The sequence below is a fragment of the Bos indicus genome, chromosome 5 (genome assembly GCF_029378745.1).
Source record: "Bos indicus isolate NIAB-ARS_2022 breed Sahiwal x Tharparkar chromosome 5, NIAB-ARS_B.indTharparkar_mat_pri_1.0, whole genome shotgun sequence".
Classification (NCBI taxonomy): domain Eukaryota; kingdom Metazoa; phylum Chordata; class Mammalia; order Artiodactyla; family Bovidae; genus Bos; species Bos indicus.
Window position 1 is genome coordinate 70,097,376 of NC_091764.1, and position 17,916 is coordinate 70,115,291.

Here is a 17,916-nt window from a genome sequence, read left to right on the forward strand (position 1 = left end):
TCACACCCCCGGAATCGGTGAATGTCCGTCTGTGCCCTGTGCCCCACTCTTGGATGCAGAAATGCACGCGAGGCTTCCTCACCTGCATAGCATAAAAATACGTGTTTCTTTGCATAAACACGGCCTTTGACATGCCTAAGACGTAGCGGCCACGATGGCAGTTCTTTATAGACGTACAGCACTGTACAGTTTTCAAGGCGTGATGTTTCATATATGGTCTAACTTGATTCTCAGAATATTTGTAGAGTAGATAGTATCATTCTTCCCATTTTCTAGATGAGAAAACCGAGGCACGAGGAACTGAAATCACGCCAAGGTCATGGACCTACTGGGAGGAGACTAACTCCTAATAATACCTGTTATTTGTATCGCATTATCAGCTTTCCCATCCTTTATCTTATTTAATCTTGACAGCCGTCCAGTGAGGTTTTATCTGCGTTTTGCAATTGAGATTCTAGATCGGTTAAGTAACTTGCCCAAGGTCATACTTCTGAGCTGGGATTCCAACCTAGGTCTTCAAACCATTCATTATTCTTTCCACTTTACAACTCTACACTAAAAAGGTATCCTCTTTTATATCCCAGTCACTTCTCTGAATGTCTCTTCAAGAACCGTTAGCTCTCCATTACTTTTCCTTCCAGGAATTGTACAAGCTCACTTCTAAAGGTGACATACCACACCTTTATTCTTCCATTTAGAAGACTACTTAATAGAAATGACTGACTTCTGTGAGAACACACCCAGCACCATGTCACATCCTAGATATAACATATTCCTTCCTTTCCTTTGCTTCCATTCATAATTTCTCCTGTGTTTGCTATGTGTCCACCACTGCACTAACCTATGCTTTGCATTATGGAGCTGCCAGTATGCCATTTCTGCCCTATGTGGAAAATATTCAAAAATCAGGCAACTTCACTCCCGTTTGATCTTCTCAACAATCCTGTGAGGAAAGTGATGATATTCCTTGTTTCACAAATGAGAAAATTTAGAATGTTGTTGCCCCAAGTCCACACAGTCATTGAGAGATGGGGCTGAGATTTGAATCTAGGTTTTCTGATTGCTCTTTTACAGTACTATGCTGTTTTCTTTGGGTGGCTGCATGGATTCAGTTATATTCATATCTTAGCTTCTTCGGTCTCTGATATGCTTTATGCACAGGTGTACATATTTGGAGATTATGGTTGTCCCGTGGTATCTGCTGGGGCTTTGTTCCTGGACCCTTTCCCTCCCTCGTGGATACCAAAATTCATGGATGCTCAAGTCCCTTATATAAAATGGCATGTTCTTGTTGCTTAGTTGCTAAGTCACGTCCAACTCTTTTGTGACCCCATGTGACCCCATGGACTATAGCCCACCAGGCTGTTCTGTCCATGGGATTTTCCAGGCACAAATACTGGGGTGGGGTGCCATTTTCTTCTCCAGGGGATGTTCCCGAAACAGGGATTGAACCCGCGTCTTCTACATTGGCATGCAGGTTCTTTACCACTGAGCCATCTGAGAAGCCCATAAAATGGCATGTGTGCTTGTGTGCTCGGTTGCTCAGTCAAGTCCAACTTGTTGCAGCCCCAAGGACTGTAGCCCACCAGGCTTCTCTGCCCATGGAACTTTCCAGGCAAGAACACTGAAGTAGGTTGCCATATCTTACTCTAGAGGATCTTCCTGACCCAGGGATCGAACCTTCGTCTCTTGTGTCTCCTACGTTGGCAGGCAGATTCTTTACCACTAGCACCACCTGGGAATAACCTATACACATCCTCCCTTATACTTTGAATCATCTCTGGATTGCTAATAATACAATGTAAATGCTATGTAAATAATTGTAAATACAATGTAAATACTATGTAGCTAGTTGCCCATTAATTCAACTTTTGCTTTTTGGAACTTTCTCCAGTTTTGTTTTTTTTCCTTCAAATACTTTTGATCCATGGTTGACTGAATTCATGGATGTGGAACCTGCAGATATGGAGGCCTGACGGTATATTCATGCAACTTGATTTATAATTGCTTTCCAAAAATGACTTGAGGCAGCTACAAACAGATTTTCAAAAGAACAAAATGCAACAGAAAACTTGGCTGTTGTGTTGAATCACCTAGTGTTTATTTAGCACTTATTATATCCCAGGTATCCAGCAATAAATAGAAACTTTCTTCTGTGGGAAGGAAGGAGGAAAAAACCTCTACCTGGATCTTATCACCTCCTTCAGTATTCCTCCTTCTCTTCACGACTAAAGTAGTTAGAACTCCAGATTTGCTTCCTCTAGTTTATCTCTTCCTTTCCTTGATCTCCCTCCAGGTTAGTTTCATTTACTACTCCTGGGCAAGTACTGATAGCACTACTCCAAGTGCTATCAGAGCTTAAGTTCTGAACTTTCACATTGGGAATGGTTTTAAAGTTGTAATGACCAATGTGTATAGTTTTGGGGTGGCATTCTGGGGGCCAGCCTTGAGAATGCTGTGGCTTGATATGAACTGGGTTGGCCAATTCCTTCAGAAAAGAGTTTTCATGTTTAATGCTGATTACAGTAGATCCAAAGAACAAAGAAAATTGCGTTTCATGTTGGCAGTGGGGCTTTGCCCCTCAAGGGAAGAGACTTTAGAGGCAGATGAAGAAGAAGGGGAAGTATGATTGCAGTGGTCTGGCAATAAGAATGAGGAGGTCAAATTAATTGTCCCACTCTCTGGGAAATGGAATCTGAAATTCTAAAAATGTGCCTGGGTCTACTGTGTTCCTTGTTTTCTTTATCTGGAAAAGTGGATGAGAAATGTTTAGAATGAAGTGATTATGAGGCATTAAAGAGTCTAACCAAGAAGGGAAATGAATGATGTAGAGAGAGAATGATTAGTTTGTTGTTCTCAAAAGGAAGCTCAAGTATTGTGGAAAGAAGGTTGAATTTGGAATCAGATAAATCTTGCTTCAAATCTACCATTTATTAGCTTCATGACTATGGATAAGTTATTTTAAACCTGAGTCTCAGTTTCCTTATCTGTAACGTAGGTAACAGATATGTACCTATGTACAGATATGTACCTTATCTGTAACTTAGGTTCCATCACCTAAGTTATTCTGAGGTCTAAATTAATTGAGGTATAATGCTGAATACTGTGCAAGGCATCTAGGAGGCATTCCCTAATGATCAAGGTTCTCAAGAGGTCCTGTGGCCAGAGCACAGGTTCTAGAGCCAAATTGCCTGAATTCTGATCCCCAATTTACCATCCATGTGGTATAGAACAAGGTACTTAACTTTACTGTCCCTCAGTTCACTCATCTGCCAAACATGGATAATAATAGTACCTGCATCATCCACTGTTGTCAGGATTAAATAAGTTATATGTATAAATCAGAACACCGCCTGGCACTGAAGAAAAACCCATAGCTGTTAGTTCTAAACAGAAAAAGTCAGAGATTAACCCTGTGGCATGGAGTTGACATAGTCTGATTAAAAATAAAAAGAGAGAATATACTTCAGTTTTTCTTTTTCCTTGACCCATGGCACTTATTAATGGCTGGCGAAATACTTTGTACCATGTTTAGAGCAACATTTACCTATCTGGCTCCAGGTAACATCTAATTTCTACTGTGTTAAGGAGATTCTGATTTTCAAGCTACCTTCTTTTATTCACTGATGTTGTCATCTTGGGGAGAAGGAAGATCTATCTATCCCTTTTAAAAGGAAATTTGCCTATTTCTCAAGGGCATAATGCAAGTTGACTCAGTGTAGGAAAGTATTTTTTAAAAATAGGAAGAGTGGTTGCCTTTTTCCTCTCCTCTCAATTCATCTGTTAAAATGTATTGAGTGCCATGTATTTTGTTCTTTTAACAGATTTAATAGAGATACTGGTAGCCTTCATTATGATTATCAACAACAAACAGTGGTCTTGGGCCTTGAGGTGCATAAAAGTATCTTAGTTCCTTGAATCCAGGATATTTGGACTAGAAGGAACCTCAAAGATCATTGGGTCCAATACTCTGAATTAATAGGAGAAGAAACTGGTGTAGCATCATCATCAACTATGATGATGACTAGAGAGATGGTTTGCGGCCATAGAGGCCACCTGGGCATATGATTACCCCTTGGCAAGCTCCAACAGAATTCCATTATGTAAGTATGACAAGTTTATGGCCAAATGAAAGGTAAAAGTTACTTAAGATACAGACAGGTAGGTAGGTCTCTGAGATGAGTCCTCATAAGAGAGGAAAACAGCACTGATAGTAGTGAGGTGTGTTTATGCGCTGCTGCTGCTAAGTCGCCTCAGTCGTGTCTGATTCTGTGCGACCCCTTAGACGGCAGTCCACCAGGCTCCCATTCCTGGGATTCTCCAGGCAAGAATATGGAGTGGGTTGCCATTTCCCTCTCCAGTGCATGAAAGTGAAAAGTGAAAGTGAAGTCTCTCAGTCGTGTCCAACTCCTTGCGACCCCATGGACTGTAGCCCACCAGGCTCCTCCGTCCATGGGATTTCCCAGGCAAGAGTACTGGAGTGGGTTGCCATAAGAATCCAATTGATAGAGACCTAATTTGGAGACAGTTGTAGAAATACAGCCTCCACATTTGAACAGGGTATATAAACATCCTGGACCATGTAAGAGGACATTTTGTTTTACACTTTGAGGTTGAGTTCTGACTCTTTGGGTTCATTCTACAGATTTTTGATGAGCGTGTGTAGTGGGCTGTTCCTTTGTTATATGTTCTTATTTCCAGATTGGATTATATAATCTCAGTTACTGGGGTTTAGTTCTAGAAAAAATCTCTCTTCCTAAAACACAGCACAACACATACACACACACACACAGACACCACTCCAGTTAGGTTGATTCCTTTGCATTGGTACTGTTTGAGTATATCTTTGGAAATCTATGAAATAAATCCTAGGTGTCTAGTGGATCAGTATTTGGCTGGATGCCTCCCCGTAGACTGTGCAGTAACAACAGTAGTGTCTACTTATTGAACACCTGCAATGTGCAAGGTGCTATACACAAAGATAAGGAAACTCTTGACAGGCAGTAAAGTTGAATGACTTGACCAAGGTCACACTTTCAGTAAACAGTGGGACTGGATGCAAACCAGTGCTTTCTGACTATTGAGCCTAGCCTATTCATGGGATGTGAAACTGGCAGGGGGAGTCCTCAAGAGCTGGCTGTGTTACTGAGCTGTTACTAACTTACTTGGTCTCTAAAGCTTTACTGTTCAGTTCGTATTTGGTCCTGTTCATCTGGAAATTAAGCATACAAAGAAGGTGAAGTGTTGACTGTTGACCAGCAGTTCTAGAAAGACATTTGCAGCCAGAAATGCTGGATCCCCTTCCCTTCTCTTTCAGCCTTAAAAAGGGGAGAGAACAAGAGTTATGGTGTGCTGTGCTTAGTTGCTCAGTCATGTCCGATGCTTTTCGACCCCATGGACTGCAGCCCACCAGGCTCCTCTGTCCATGGCTTTTCTCCAGGCAAGAATACTGGAGTGGAGTGCCATGCCTTCCTCTAGGGGATCTTCCCAACCCAGGATTTGAACCCAGGTCTCCTGCATTGCAGGCAGATTCTGTCCTGTCTGAGCCACCAGGGAAGCCCGGTACAGAATAGGTTAGGTATGATCTAAGTTAGATAAGAGAAGCCTGCCTTAGAGAAGTCAACATCTTTGAATCCAAACAACCTTAGGGGTCTGAGTTTCTGAATAGATTGACATATTCTAAATTCAACTTATTGCCTCACAACACCAGTATATTTGCTAATTAAATTAAGTCCTCATGCCCGTTGGACAGGGCTTTTGAAAGCTTTTCTTCCTCCCTTCCTTCTTCCCTTCTTTTCTTCCTTTTTTAATATTGTAGTTTTATCACAGAATCAACTTTACATTTAAAAAGCAAAAGAAAAATTAGTCCTTGGTACTAATCTAAATTATCACCTTAAAAGATTTAATTCTATGTAGAAACCTTTTAAAAAATATTTTCATAACTTAGTGAGGGTCTTTCTAAAGATTATTTCTTTTTCTGTTTCCTTACCACAAATGCAAAAAAAAAAAAAGTTTAGGAGGACTATTGGCAACTAGGTACATTTATTCCAGATAATGTATGGAATTAATATTTCACATATGATGGCAAAAATTAAGCTTTCTTAGTTCTAAATGCAATTATGTATTTTCATTTGTAGTGAACCTTTACTAGGCTTCAGTTTATAACCAACAGAACAATCTACTGATTCTTTATCTTTTGTTCAGTGTTAGTTTTTACTTAACCTTGGGTCTGTAAATTTCTAAGTTAAAGCTTTTGTTCTTCCTTCCTTTTCTTCTTTCTTTCCTTGTTTGTTCATTAATTCATTTACCTGTCAATTTTTTTCTTTTAATAATAACAATATATCAACAAGTTTTGTCAAAGGAACCACCAGAAATTCCACCAACCCTGTATAGTTTTTATTTTTGCATTTTTAACACTCAAGCCTTTGTTTGAATGCATCCATCCATACATTGATATAGGTACTGTCATCATAGACATACAATTTGATATTTTACTATTTTTACAGCTATTGTCATAAAATAATTTTCCATGTTGTTACAGAACTTTTTAGCCATCTTTAAAAAAACTGCAGTATGATAATATTTCAGATGAATGCACAGTAATTTACTTAATCAGTCTCCTGTTGTTAGATATTCAGGTTGTCTCTTTTTTTTTTCCCTTAACATTTGATAACACTGCAGTGAATATAATTTTTCTCTCCTCTGGATGATTTCATTAGGATAAATTTCTAGGAGCAGACGTTCTGGGTCAAAGGATATGAATATTTTTATGGTTGCTATTATGTGTTGCCAAATCACTTTCGTTTTTGAAGATAGTGTCAATTTATACTGCCTCCAGCAATATTAGACGTGGATTACTGAAGCCCATTTCTCAGAGAGCTTTATGTCCTCAGCCTTGTTCTCCTTTGATCTGGTCTGTAAGCTACTGCTCAAAATATTCTTCCAGAATAAGCTACTGTTTACACCTCCTTCAGAGTCTTCCCCTGGTGGCCTGTCATCTTTATGTCAGTTCAGGTATAAATTTTTAAATCCAAGCCCTCACCATCTGACATCCATTTTAATTGTTTTGCAAACCATATGTGAGGCAGCTTCTCTTTAGGTTTCCTCAAATGGCCTTCTCTATTACCTCTAAGTCTTTCCTCTGACTATTTTGTACTTCAGAACTGCTTCTTTGTCAACATTTCTCAATCTCATTTAATTTCAAAAATCAGTTCTTCTACAAAGCTGTCAATGCAGAACCACCTGTAATGATAATATCTTTAGTACTTACTGTACTTAACTCCTGATGGGTTGCCAATAAATGTTTGTCAGTGTTGCCAATGAGAAATACAAAGGAAAGGCAGAGAGATGTTCAATAAAGGTTTTTTTTTTTAAAGGAAAACTTGGAGGATTCTTAAGCGCACTTGGCTGTCTTGAATAAAACTTGAGAAGAGAATGAGGAACTTTATGCTCTATTTTTTGGGGTACTGCCACTCTCTTGACAGTGGACAACTTACTCCATTCTCTATTTCAGCTACAGAGAAAAAATAGTGTTGCCAGTAATTGCAGGAGAGTCGTGACCCTCCTTTTTCTTTCAGTTATTTTTTTCTCAGTATCATTGGCATCATCATCATTATCATCCTAATGCTAACTGAGTGTTTACTATGTGCCAGGCACTCAGATGGTACATTATATGCCTTAGCTGTTTTAACCCTCACAGCAGCTTTGTGAAGTAGGCACCCCTCTTTTCACGTGGGAAATACAGTTATAATTTATTACTTGCTTAACTAATAAGTGGTGGAACCATGGTTTAAACTCTCATTCTTACAGAATTACTGTCCTTCCCTATCTATGATTCTCTGATGATTTCTTATTCCATTTGATAAAGTACCAGCTCCTCAACAACATTGGAAGATCCTTCCAAATCTCTATCCAGTCTACTTTCCCATTCTTACATTTCTCTGCTCCTGTCATCCTCTAACATGTGTCCTGTGTTTCATTCCAACAGAGCTGCTTATTTCACAAATATATCATACCATTTCACACATGAGCCTTTGTTTCCGTCCCTAGAATGCTTTCATTTGCCTTCTGGCAAACTCCTATTCATCCCTCAAGGTCCAGTTCAAATGCTCTATACTCTGTGCAAAGCATTCCAGATTTCCCTGGGCGGTTTGTGGCTCGGTACTCTGTTCTTTTCTGTATATATTTTTGCTTTAGCCTTTTTGTACTGCTTTATAGTTATTTGCTTCTCTTTTTCTTTAGTAAGAATATTGAGGTGATTTGGGAAGACAACTTTTTTTGTAGACATCAGATATTTTTTAACATAGCCAAAATGAAAAATCTGTACATTTAAAATGACATTGTTTCCCTTTTTTCCCTCTTCAGCATAGGGCTACTTTCAAATTTGAATCAACAGATGAAGATAAAAGAAAGGTAAGCCTTAGTGTTACTTTGTGTGGTGTGTGTGTCTGTATGTATTTTCATTCACGGCTTTATAACAGCAGACTTGATTTCATCTGATGGTTTAGTATTCAGTTTCCCTTATGTTTGGTTTTTAGGAATTCTGAGAAGAAAGACAAGTGCCAGGTTTAGTATGAATTACACACAACACCCTCCTGCTCCATCCCCATAGAACCGTTACACTTGCATAAATCAGGGGAATGGGAGGGGTTCAGAGGGGACCCTCCCCCATATCTTCTCCTCTCCAGAGATTGGCTTTGTTTGATGGCAGGATTGCAGGCTGCCAAAAATTGCTAATTGCTAATATTGTAAAGCCAGGCTTGGCTTTGGGTTAAGTTTTGGGGAAACAGCTATTGATGCTGCTGTGCCTCAACCACATATTGTTCTCTGTGCTGGCAGCTTTTTTTGTATCCAGCAATCATCTTGGTCACTGACTTCACTGGTAAAGAGGAAAATGGGATCAAGAGGCTCATCACTAGAGGAGTTATTATAAGAGAGGGTGCATCAGAGATCGGATCATGAAATGTCACATTGGCCTGTCGGGGTAGCTTGTGGTTGCTTTACTTAGTTGATTGGAACATGATGTTCAAGGAGAAGCTCACCAGTTCTGCCTCAGTGTTTCCTGGGCCCTGTACTTCTATCCTTGGCCTTACAAACAGTAAGACCAGGTGAGAGAGCATGACTGAATCCGTGTAAACCCATGATTGCTGCTGGAAAAATAGCTTAAGTCCAGTGCTTTCCTGGTAATGGTTTGATCATACCTTGAAATCATCCCTCTCTTCACATCTACCCCCATATTTAATGTCGACATCCTGCTCATTTTGCCTCTTAAGATTTCTCCATACATTCCCTCCTTAGTCCCAGCCCTTGTTCATACCTTCATCTGGACTACTGTACCAGTTTCCTAACAGTTCATTATTTTTCCAGTTATGTGTGCTTCCATAATTCCATTGTCCATAATTCTATAACAACAATCTAATTGTGTCACTCTCAACCTTGAAACCCTTGAGTGACTTTCTTTGTCTATAGGATAAAGTTCAAGTTTCTTATCATGAGCTTGATGGTCAGTGATCTGAAGCTTGCCTACTTTTGCAGCCTGTTGCTTACTTCTGTCCCTTGTAATTTATGCTCTAGGAACATGAAATGTTTCCAGTTATGTACATATACACATCCCTTCTGTTTCCTACTTCCTATCTTTGCATGTGTTGTCTTCTGCCTGGAATGCCCTCTTGTATATTTCTTCACCCTTTCACCTGTTTAATTCCTACTCACCTCTAGGAGCTTCTCCTTCAGGAAACCTCTGGCATTCCTATTAGAGTGAAATGCCCCTTTTCAGTATTCCTATAAAATTTTATGTAAATCTTTAATCCTATGCTTATTATTTGTTTCTTAATTTTATATGTGTGTGTGTGTTTCTCATTGTTAGACTCTGTGAACTCCCTGAAGACAGATGCTATAATAATAGTTATCTTTATATCCTCGGCATCTAGAATGCCCAGCACAGATAGGTACTCGAAAAGTTTTATTGAATGAGTGACAAGGAGTATAAACTTTGGAAGTTAAAGATTACTGATTTTCTTTTGAATTTAAACAATATAAATAAGACTAGAATACCCTTTAGAACAGGGTTCTCAGCCAGGGATGTGCTGTTTGGGGAGCTTTTTCAACAGGCCTGCTCAGGCCCCATCACTGTCTACTGAGTCAGAATTTGGGGGATGGAATCCAGGCATGTGCATTTTGATAAATGGTCTTCAGGAAATAAGTACCTTACTCACTTGGTGGGAGTAGAATATAACACAAGTCCATATGGAATAGAAGCTAGTTATATCTACCAAAATTACAGATGCATTTTGCCCTTTGACCAAGCAATGTCACTTTTAGATCTATTCTGTGGATAGATTGAAATAAAGTAAGCAGTGTTACTCACTGAAGCATTGTACATAATAGCAGATGATTGGAAACAAAAAAACCTCCAGGAATCAGGGAATATTTGTAGAAACTTATAGAGATTTGCATAATGGAATACTGCACTGTGGTAAAAGAGAAAGAGAGAGGGAGGAGAGAGACTATTATGTGCTAATGGGAGAGATGGTCAAGTAGAAGAAAAAAGAAGCCAGGTGTTAAAAAATGAATATATACATTTTTTAGGTATTCAGGCTAGGAAGGCAGCTGCTGTTTAGCTTAGTTGGGAGAATCCATACTATATCCATAGATTTGGGGTACCTTATGGATCTGACACTAAAATCTTTGACAGTCCTTTCACTAGTCAAAGTAAGTGCATGAAGACAGAGATTTCCCTCCCTCCATATGGCTTTCAGTTAAGGGAAGAAAAATTCCCACACAGTTGCTAGTAAAGCATGTTTATTTCCTGTAGGGTAGTAGCAAAACTTGACATTTTCGAGATAATTGTCTTTTACTGCCTTTTAGATTTTTGGTGACCATAACTACTGTACTGGTGTTAATTTTGGTTTAGTGTATAGATCGCTGCTTCTTGGGAGGTCTGATATAAACAAATGTCATTAGGGACTGAGCTAGGTAATCTTCATTAACGTAAAAACGTTGGCAAACAAAACTATTTCAGTCTCCAAAGGTTAAAACCATTAGTGACTCTTTCATGCCTAAGGCCCATAAAGACTTTGAAATCAAAATTATTGGACTTCTCTAAAGGATCTGCATCCTAACAGCTTTTTAAGTTCTCAGTGTAGAGAGACATGGAATATTAGGCATGTCTCCACATTAAACCCAGTCTTAAAATAGGAGGAACTCAAATTACCATCCAATTTGCTTTCCTGCTCTAGTTCTCTTTTTCTCTTTCCTAAACATGTCTCTGGAGCCTTCTACCTGTTTGTTGGTAACAGCATCACGCCTTTCCATAAACTACAGGTGCTGTTGCTCTGAAAAACACACCTCTCTTATGTAAAACCTTATGACAACCAATAAGTAGATGTAAGGGAACAGAGCCTTTCAAAAAATAAAACTTGATTGTGTGAACTTTCTAGGAATTGGTTATAAAGTAATGATCCTTAGACCTAATTCCTAACATTTGTGTAGCATTTTGCACTTTTATGAAGATTTGCTTTTCAGTAGTAAAGTTGTAATGTTATAAGTATGGAGAGAATATCACCATACCAATTTTATGGATAAGAAAACTGAGGCTTATGTTAATCACAACTTGTTAACACTCACATTACTAGTAAGTGGTGGAGCCTCAAGCAGAGAACAGATTTTCTTGCTATTATGTGCAGCTCCTTCACTGTTTAGTGCTCCATGGCTCCCACTCATTATCACTTGAGGTATATTTCAGAAGGTTTGAAATTATGACTCAGTACCTTGTTTTATCTCTTATACCTTGAGACAACATTTAGGCAACTAGACTTTAGACTTAAATCAGAAAATATCAAAGGAAATTACCAACTAGGAGTGCTTAAATTTTTCCAGAGAAGTAGAGACAGACACATTTCTGATGTTTGTGCATAGAATGCAGATAGTTCCAGGTGCATGTGGCTCATGGTATATTTGGGTGTAAGCACCTGTGCTTACTGAAGCATTTACTTTACATCTTGTCTACCTAAATAGATGGCTATGACTGTATACCAACACATAAACAAATGTATCATGCAAATATGTAGGACGGAGGAAGGTATCATGAATAATCTGAAATTTTACACCTTAAGGAAATGAAAATTCTTATATTGGTTTCTGAAGCACAGCTGATCTCAAGGCCAATAAAGAGAACTAATTGCAATAAATATTGGAAAAATACCTATCGTAAAATGATTAAAAGAATTGCAGCTCTTTCACCTCTAAGAAGACAACCATATCAAATGCAGAAAACTTAAGTTGTTGTCTGAGATAAACTTTTAGGTATTTAGTTATTTTCCTCAAAAGAATCATGTTAAAAATAGTTAAATTTCAAGCATTTATTTCATTAACTTCAAACTGACATAGGTAAGTTCATATATCTGTGAAGGTATAAGGTAGTTACTGAGTTGAGAACTCTTTGAGGACTAAAATTCTAGCTTACTTTTCTTCGTACTTTCAGTCCTTGGCACTGCATCTGGCACAAAATAGGCACCTACAATACATACCTGTTAAATTAATAAAGGGGATTGGAGATTAAGTGGAGACCAGAATTCTCATGACTTGTACATATGGTTTGGTTTTGAGTTTGATATTTTCTTAAGTAGGCAGCAGATTCTCAAGCACTTTTCATAACTGTTGTTTACTGAAAATGCAGAATACAAAAATATTCATACAATGTGATCATAACCATGTAAAACTAATATAAAGTATACAAAGAAAAATGTCTACAAGGAAATTCACTAAATAGTGGCTTTGTGTTATTACTGTGGATGATATTTTCATTTCTCTTTTTGATATTTTAAACTTTTCATTACAGTATATCAGATATAAGATAATATATGTGATAATATATTCTTTCAGAGTTATGTGATTCAGGATGTAAGCAAAGACCAATGCATTTTTAAATCATTTATTCTCTCTAAAATTGGCCTTTTGCGATTATCTTACATACTCCTTTTGGGGGAACATAAAAATGTTACTAGGTTTGGAGATAGTATCCTTTGTGGAGCTGGTTTATGGAGTGAAATAAATTTATTTGAACACAAAAGTCCATTCTACCATTTGAAATATTTCTTCTTTTTTCCACAAAGTTGGATGTACTTGGCATATTAGTAGAGATCTCTGTAGTCCACAAATATTTTTTCAGTAATTCCTGTGTGCCAGGTCCTGTGTTAGGCCTTGGTTCCTAAGTTGGCTATTTTCCTATGGTGTTTGGTTTGGCATTTCTCAGCTACAGATGCATACTGAGGGTTGTCATTGTGGACTATAGAAAATGAATGGGTAATTTTCCATATTAGAGTCCCCCAAGGAAAATGTGCCAAGATAGAACCATCAGTCGTATACTGTGAATCCATGCTTAGGGATAGCTTGAGGCATGAATGCTTGTTCTAAAAGCCTTTTACATTTAGTATAGTCATTTGAAATTGTTAAACTCCAATTTTCACTAAAACAAAATGAGCTTTGTGTGTCTTGCAAATTTGACTCAAATTTTAGTTGATGTCTTCACTTTGGGGAATACTTTGATATATGATGCAAGTTCGGTTCTCATTTAGAAACCAATAACTTTAAAGATAATCATTTTTAACATCTTGATTTCTTTAAAACACACAAACACACATATTACCAAATGCATTCTAAAACTTTTATTTTTAAAGTTTCTATCCAGCTGGAACTGGCATAAAACTTGACCAGAAGGGCTGAATTATATCATAGGCCAGGATGAATGCCTCACAGTAGTTCAGAAGTAAAATAATTTAGACTTCATTTCAGACTCCATTTTTTATTTTAGATGTGTTACCAAGGTATTGAAGGACTAAGTGTAGGAAGAAAGAACAGAATAGCCTTCTGATTTAGTAAGCCTTAGATATGACAGTCCATACGTGATCTCTGTATGGATCACTTTCTGCTTGGGAATGTTGAGTAGTATCTCTGATTTGTACTTTAGAGTTTCAATCCTTTTTTTCATATGAAAAACTCAGCAAGAAGTTCTGCTTCCAGCCATGACAGTGTGAGAGCTTTATGAACCTGCTCCTTAATTAAACTGGTTATTTAAAAACAACAACAACAACAGCCATTTAAATATCTGGAAATAGTCCTAAAAGCATGAAGTCAATGAAGGAACACTTATTCAGGAAAATATACTGAAAGTCAGAAAAGTGAAAGTCTGTGGTATTTAAACTGAGACCTGCTCCCTTTCTTCCCACTCTCAGTGGAGTGAGATGGAAACCCTCCTCCAAACTGAGATCAAACTGAGATACAACATCCCTTGGATCATAGAAAAAGCAAGGGAATTCAGAAAAACATCTATAAAATGTTTTTATAATATTTTCTAAATGTTATAAAACAATTCTGCTTTATCGACTGTGCTAAAGCCTTTGACTCTATGGATCACAGCAAACTGTGGAAAATTCTTAAAGAGATGGAAATACCAGACCACCATACCTGCTTCCTCAGAAACCTATTTGCAGGTCAAGAAGCAACAGTTAGAACCCGACATGGAAATACACACTGGTTCAAAATCGGGAAAGGAGTTTGTCAAGGCTGTATATTGTCACTCTGCTTATTTAACTTCTCTGCAGAGTACATCATGCAAAATGCAGACCCAGATGAATCATAAGCTAAAATCAAGATTGCTGGGAGAAATATCAGCAACCTCAGATAAGCAGATAATATCACTGTAATGGCAGAAAGCAAAGAAGAACTAAAGAGCCTCTTAATGAGGATGAAAGATGAGAGTGAAAAAGCTGGCTTAAAACAGCATTCATAAAAGTAAGATCATGGCATCTGGTCCATCACTTCAAGGCAAATAGATGGGGTAAAGTGGAGACAGTGGTGGATTTTATTTTATTGGCTTCCAAACTCACTGTGGATGGTGACTGCAGCCACGAAATTAAAAGACATTTGTTCCTTGGAAGAAAAGCTATGAACAACCTAGGCAGCTTATTAAAAAACAGAGAGACATCACTTTGCCAACAAAGGTCTGTATAGTCAAAGCTATCATTTTTCCAGTAGTCATGCATGGATGTGAGAGTTGGATCATAAGGCTGAACATCGAGGAACTGATGCTTTCTAGTTGTGCTGGAGAAGACTCTTGAGAGTCCCTTGGACAGCAGGGAGATCAAACCAGTCAATCCTAAAGGAAATCAACCCTGACTGTTTATTGGAAGGATAATGCTAAAGCTCCAATACTTTGGCCACCTGATGCGAAGTGCTGACTCATTGGAAAAGACTCTGATGCTGGGAAAGATTGAGGGGCAGGAGGAGAAGGGGATGACAGAGAATGAGATAAGATGGTTAGATGTCATCACTGACTCGATGAACATGAGTTTGAGCAAGCTCTGGGAGATGGTGAAGGACAGGGAAGCCTGGAGTGCTGCAGTCCATGGGGTTGCAAAGAGTTGGACATGACTTAGTGACTGAACAACAGCAAACTGATAGAGCCAAGATCAGAGCTCCTACTTTCCTCAGTCCTCAGTTGAAAGGCTACCTAACCAGTAGGAACAGGGGTAAGGTCAGCATTTCTCACCCTGCCCCAGCCACATGTCACTGAGACAAAATTCTGGGTGAATTATAGCTGAGAGATGGGATCTCTCTTCTTTCACCCAGTCTCCATTCGTGGGTCATGGGCTCTACCTTGAGTAAGGCAACATTGAGAATACTGGGGCACCAACTGCCCTTGCCCTGGCTGGTGGGACAAACAGATTCCACCTTGGAAGGCAAATTGAGGAGTTTTGGGTCTGCTACTCCCCTGTCTCCTCCAGTTGAACTTTCAAGGAGGTGTCATGAAAGAAGCATGCTGTTGTCTCTGCCCCCAGCATCAGAACCAAGGTTCAGGAATTTTGCCAAGAGAAACAAGCAGACCTTATAACAGTAAGCTCTGAATCTCTCCCCAGAGGGACCAACTTTTTGCAACAAAGTGAAGTTTCTGCCTGAAGATATGGGTTGTGATGAAAGGAGAAGGAGTCGGGAGGAGACTGACATACTGATTGGAGTTATAGGGCTAACCAGACATCTAGCTAGTTTGCTAGAAAGGAAGGAGGAAAGACAGCTGGGAGGAACCTTCCTGTAATTAGAACAAATCTTAAATACTTACCTCAGGAACTGTCTCTTCAAAGGAACTGTAATAAATCGGTTCAGTCTGTAGAGCAATTTATGCCTCAGGACATTGTTGAAGACAATAGATCAATCAATCTGTAGTTAGTGGAGCTTAACAGCTGGGTGTGGTCAGGGAAGAGAAAGTCAAAGAGAGGCCTGCCAAAGCCACTGTCATCCCAGGATGACTGTAGCAGACCAAAGGGTGAGACCCATGAGGAGCTACATCTGCAGGGAGGAGGAGGAAAGTATACTCAATGAAAATAATTCATCCAGTCACTGAGCAAATAAGAAAAATAACAATAGCAAGTCTTGGATGGCATAGGCAATACCCAGTGTTGATGTATTATCTAAAATGTCCGGCTTCAAAAAAAAAAAAACAAAACAAAGCTATGTGAAGAAACAGGAAAGAATGACCTATACACTGGGGAAAAAGCAGGCAGTGGAAACTGCCTGTGAGAACAACCAGAGGGTAGATTTAACAGACAGACTTCAACATATTTATTATAAATATATTCAGAAAGGACTTCCTTGGTGGTCCAGTGGTTAAGACTCTGTGCTTTCACTTGAGGGGGCTTGGGTTTGATCCCTGGTTGGCGGAAGTTCTGCATGCTGTGTGGTGTGGCCAAAACGAAAAAAGAAAAAAATATTCAGAAAAGTAAAGGAAACAATAATTAAAGAAGTAATACAAAATTTGATGACATCACAACAAATGAATATCAATACAAAGATAGAAATGATTAAAAAGAAAAAGAAGAACCAAATGGAAATTTTGGAAGTGAAAAGTATAATAAGGGGAAAAAGATCACTAAAGAGGCCCAATGTTGGGTTCAAACTGTCAGAAGAAAGAATGAGCAAATATGAAGATAAAGCAATAGTGTATACAAGGTAAAGAACAGAGAAAAAAGAATAATGAAAATGAGTGCCTCAGAGAAATATGAGATGATGTTAATATATCAACATACATATAATTGGAGTACCAGAGGAGAGGAGAGAGAAAAGGGAAGAAAAAATATTTGAAGAAATGTCTAAAAACTTCCTAAACTTATTGGAAAACAATTTACATATCCAGGAAGCTCAATAATGTCTGAGTAGAATAACCTCCAAAAGATCCATAGACACATCACAATAAAAATGCTAAAATGGAAACACAGTGAGAAAATTTTGAAAGTAGCAAAAGAAAAATGGATCATCACTTACAGAGCAGTCTCAATGAGATACACAGCTGACTCCTCATCAGAAATGTAGGCCTGTGGCTGTGGAATAATGTATTCAAAGAGCTCAAAGAAAAAACCTCAACCAAGAATCTTATATCCAACAGAACTATCTTTTAACATTGCAAGGGAGATAAAAACATTTTTAGATAAATGAAAAAATGAATTTGTTCTAGACCCACCTTGCAAGAAGTACTAAAAGTCCTTCAAACAGATAGCAAGTTACCTCAAACAGCGATTTAAATCCACACAAAGAAACAAAAGAGAACTAGTAAAGGTAATTATGTAATTATAAAAGATAATATAAATGCATATTTCTTCTCCTATTCTTTCAAATGATCTTAAAAACAGTTGTATAAAACAATATGTCTATAGTATATTGTTCAGCTAGTAACATACAGAAACATGATATATTTGTCAGAAATAGCACAAAGGTTGATGAGAGCAAAGCTGTACTGCACTAAGGAAGTGACTCTAGATAATAAAGTCACTATTTGGTTCTAGAGAACCAATAAGGCCAAAATAACAAAAGCTGTAAGTATATACCAGCTGTCCTTTCTCCTCAGTGACTTCAAAAGACAAAATTATA

At 38.3% G+C, this 17,916-nt stretch overlaps 1 protein-coding gene across 7 annotated transcripts in view; it reads left to right on the forward strand.

Moving 5' to 3' along the window:
* RIC8B (RIC8 guanine nucleotide exchange factor B) overlaps window positions 1-17,916 on the forward strand; it is a 100,571-nt gene that overhangs the window by 410 nt on the left and 82,245 nt on the right. For all 7 annotated transcript variants that reach the window (XR_011566672.1, XR_011566674.1, XR_011566673.1 and 4 more), the window contains exon 2: window positions 8,365-8,412. Coding sequence is in view for 3 of the 7 variants with exons in the window: in XM_070789658.1 (XP_070645759.1) it covers window positions 8,365-8,412 (48 nt within the window). In the remaining 4 variants the exon portion in view is untranslated. The remainder of the gene's footprint in view (window positions 1-8,364; window positions 8,413-17,916) is intronic.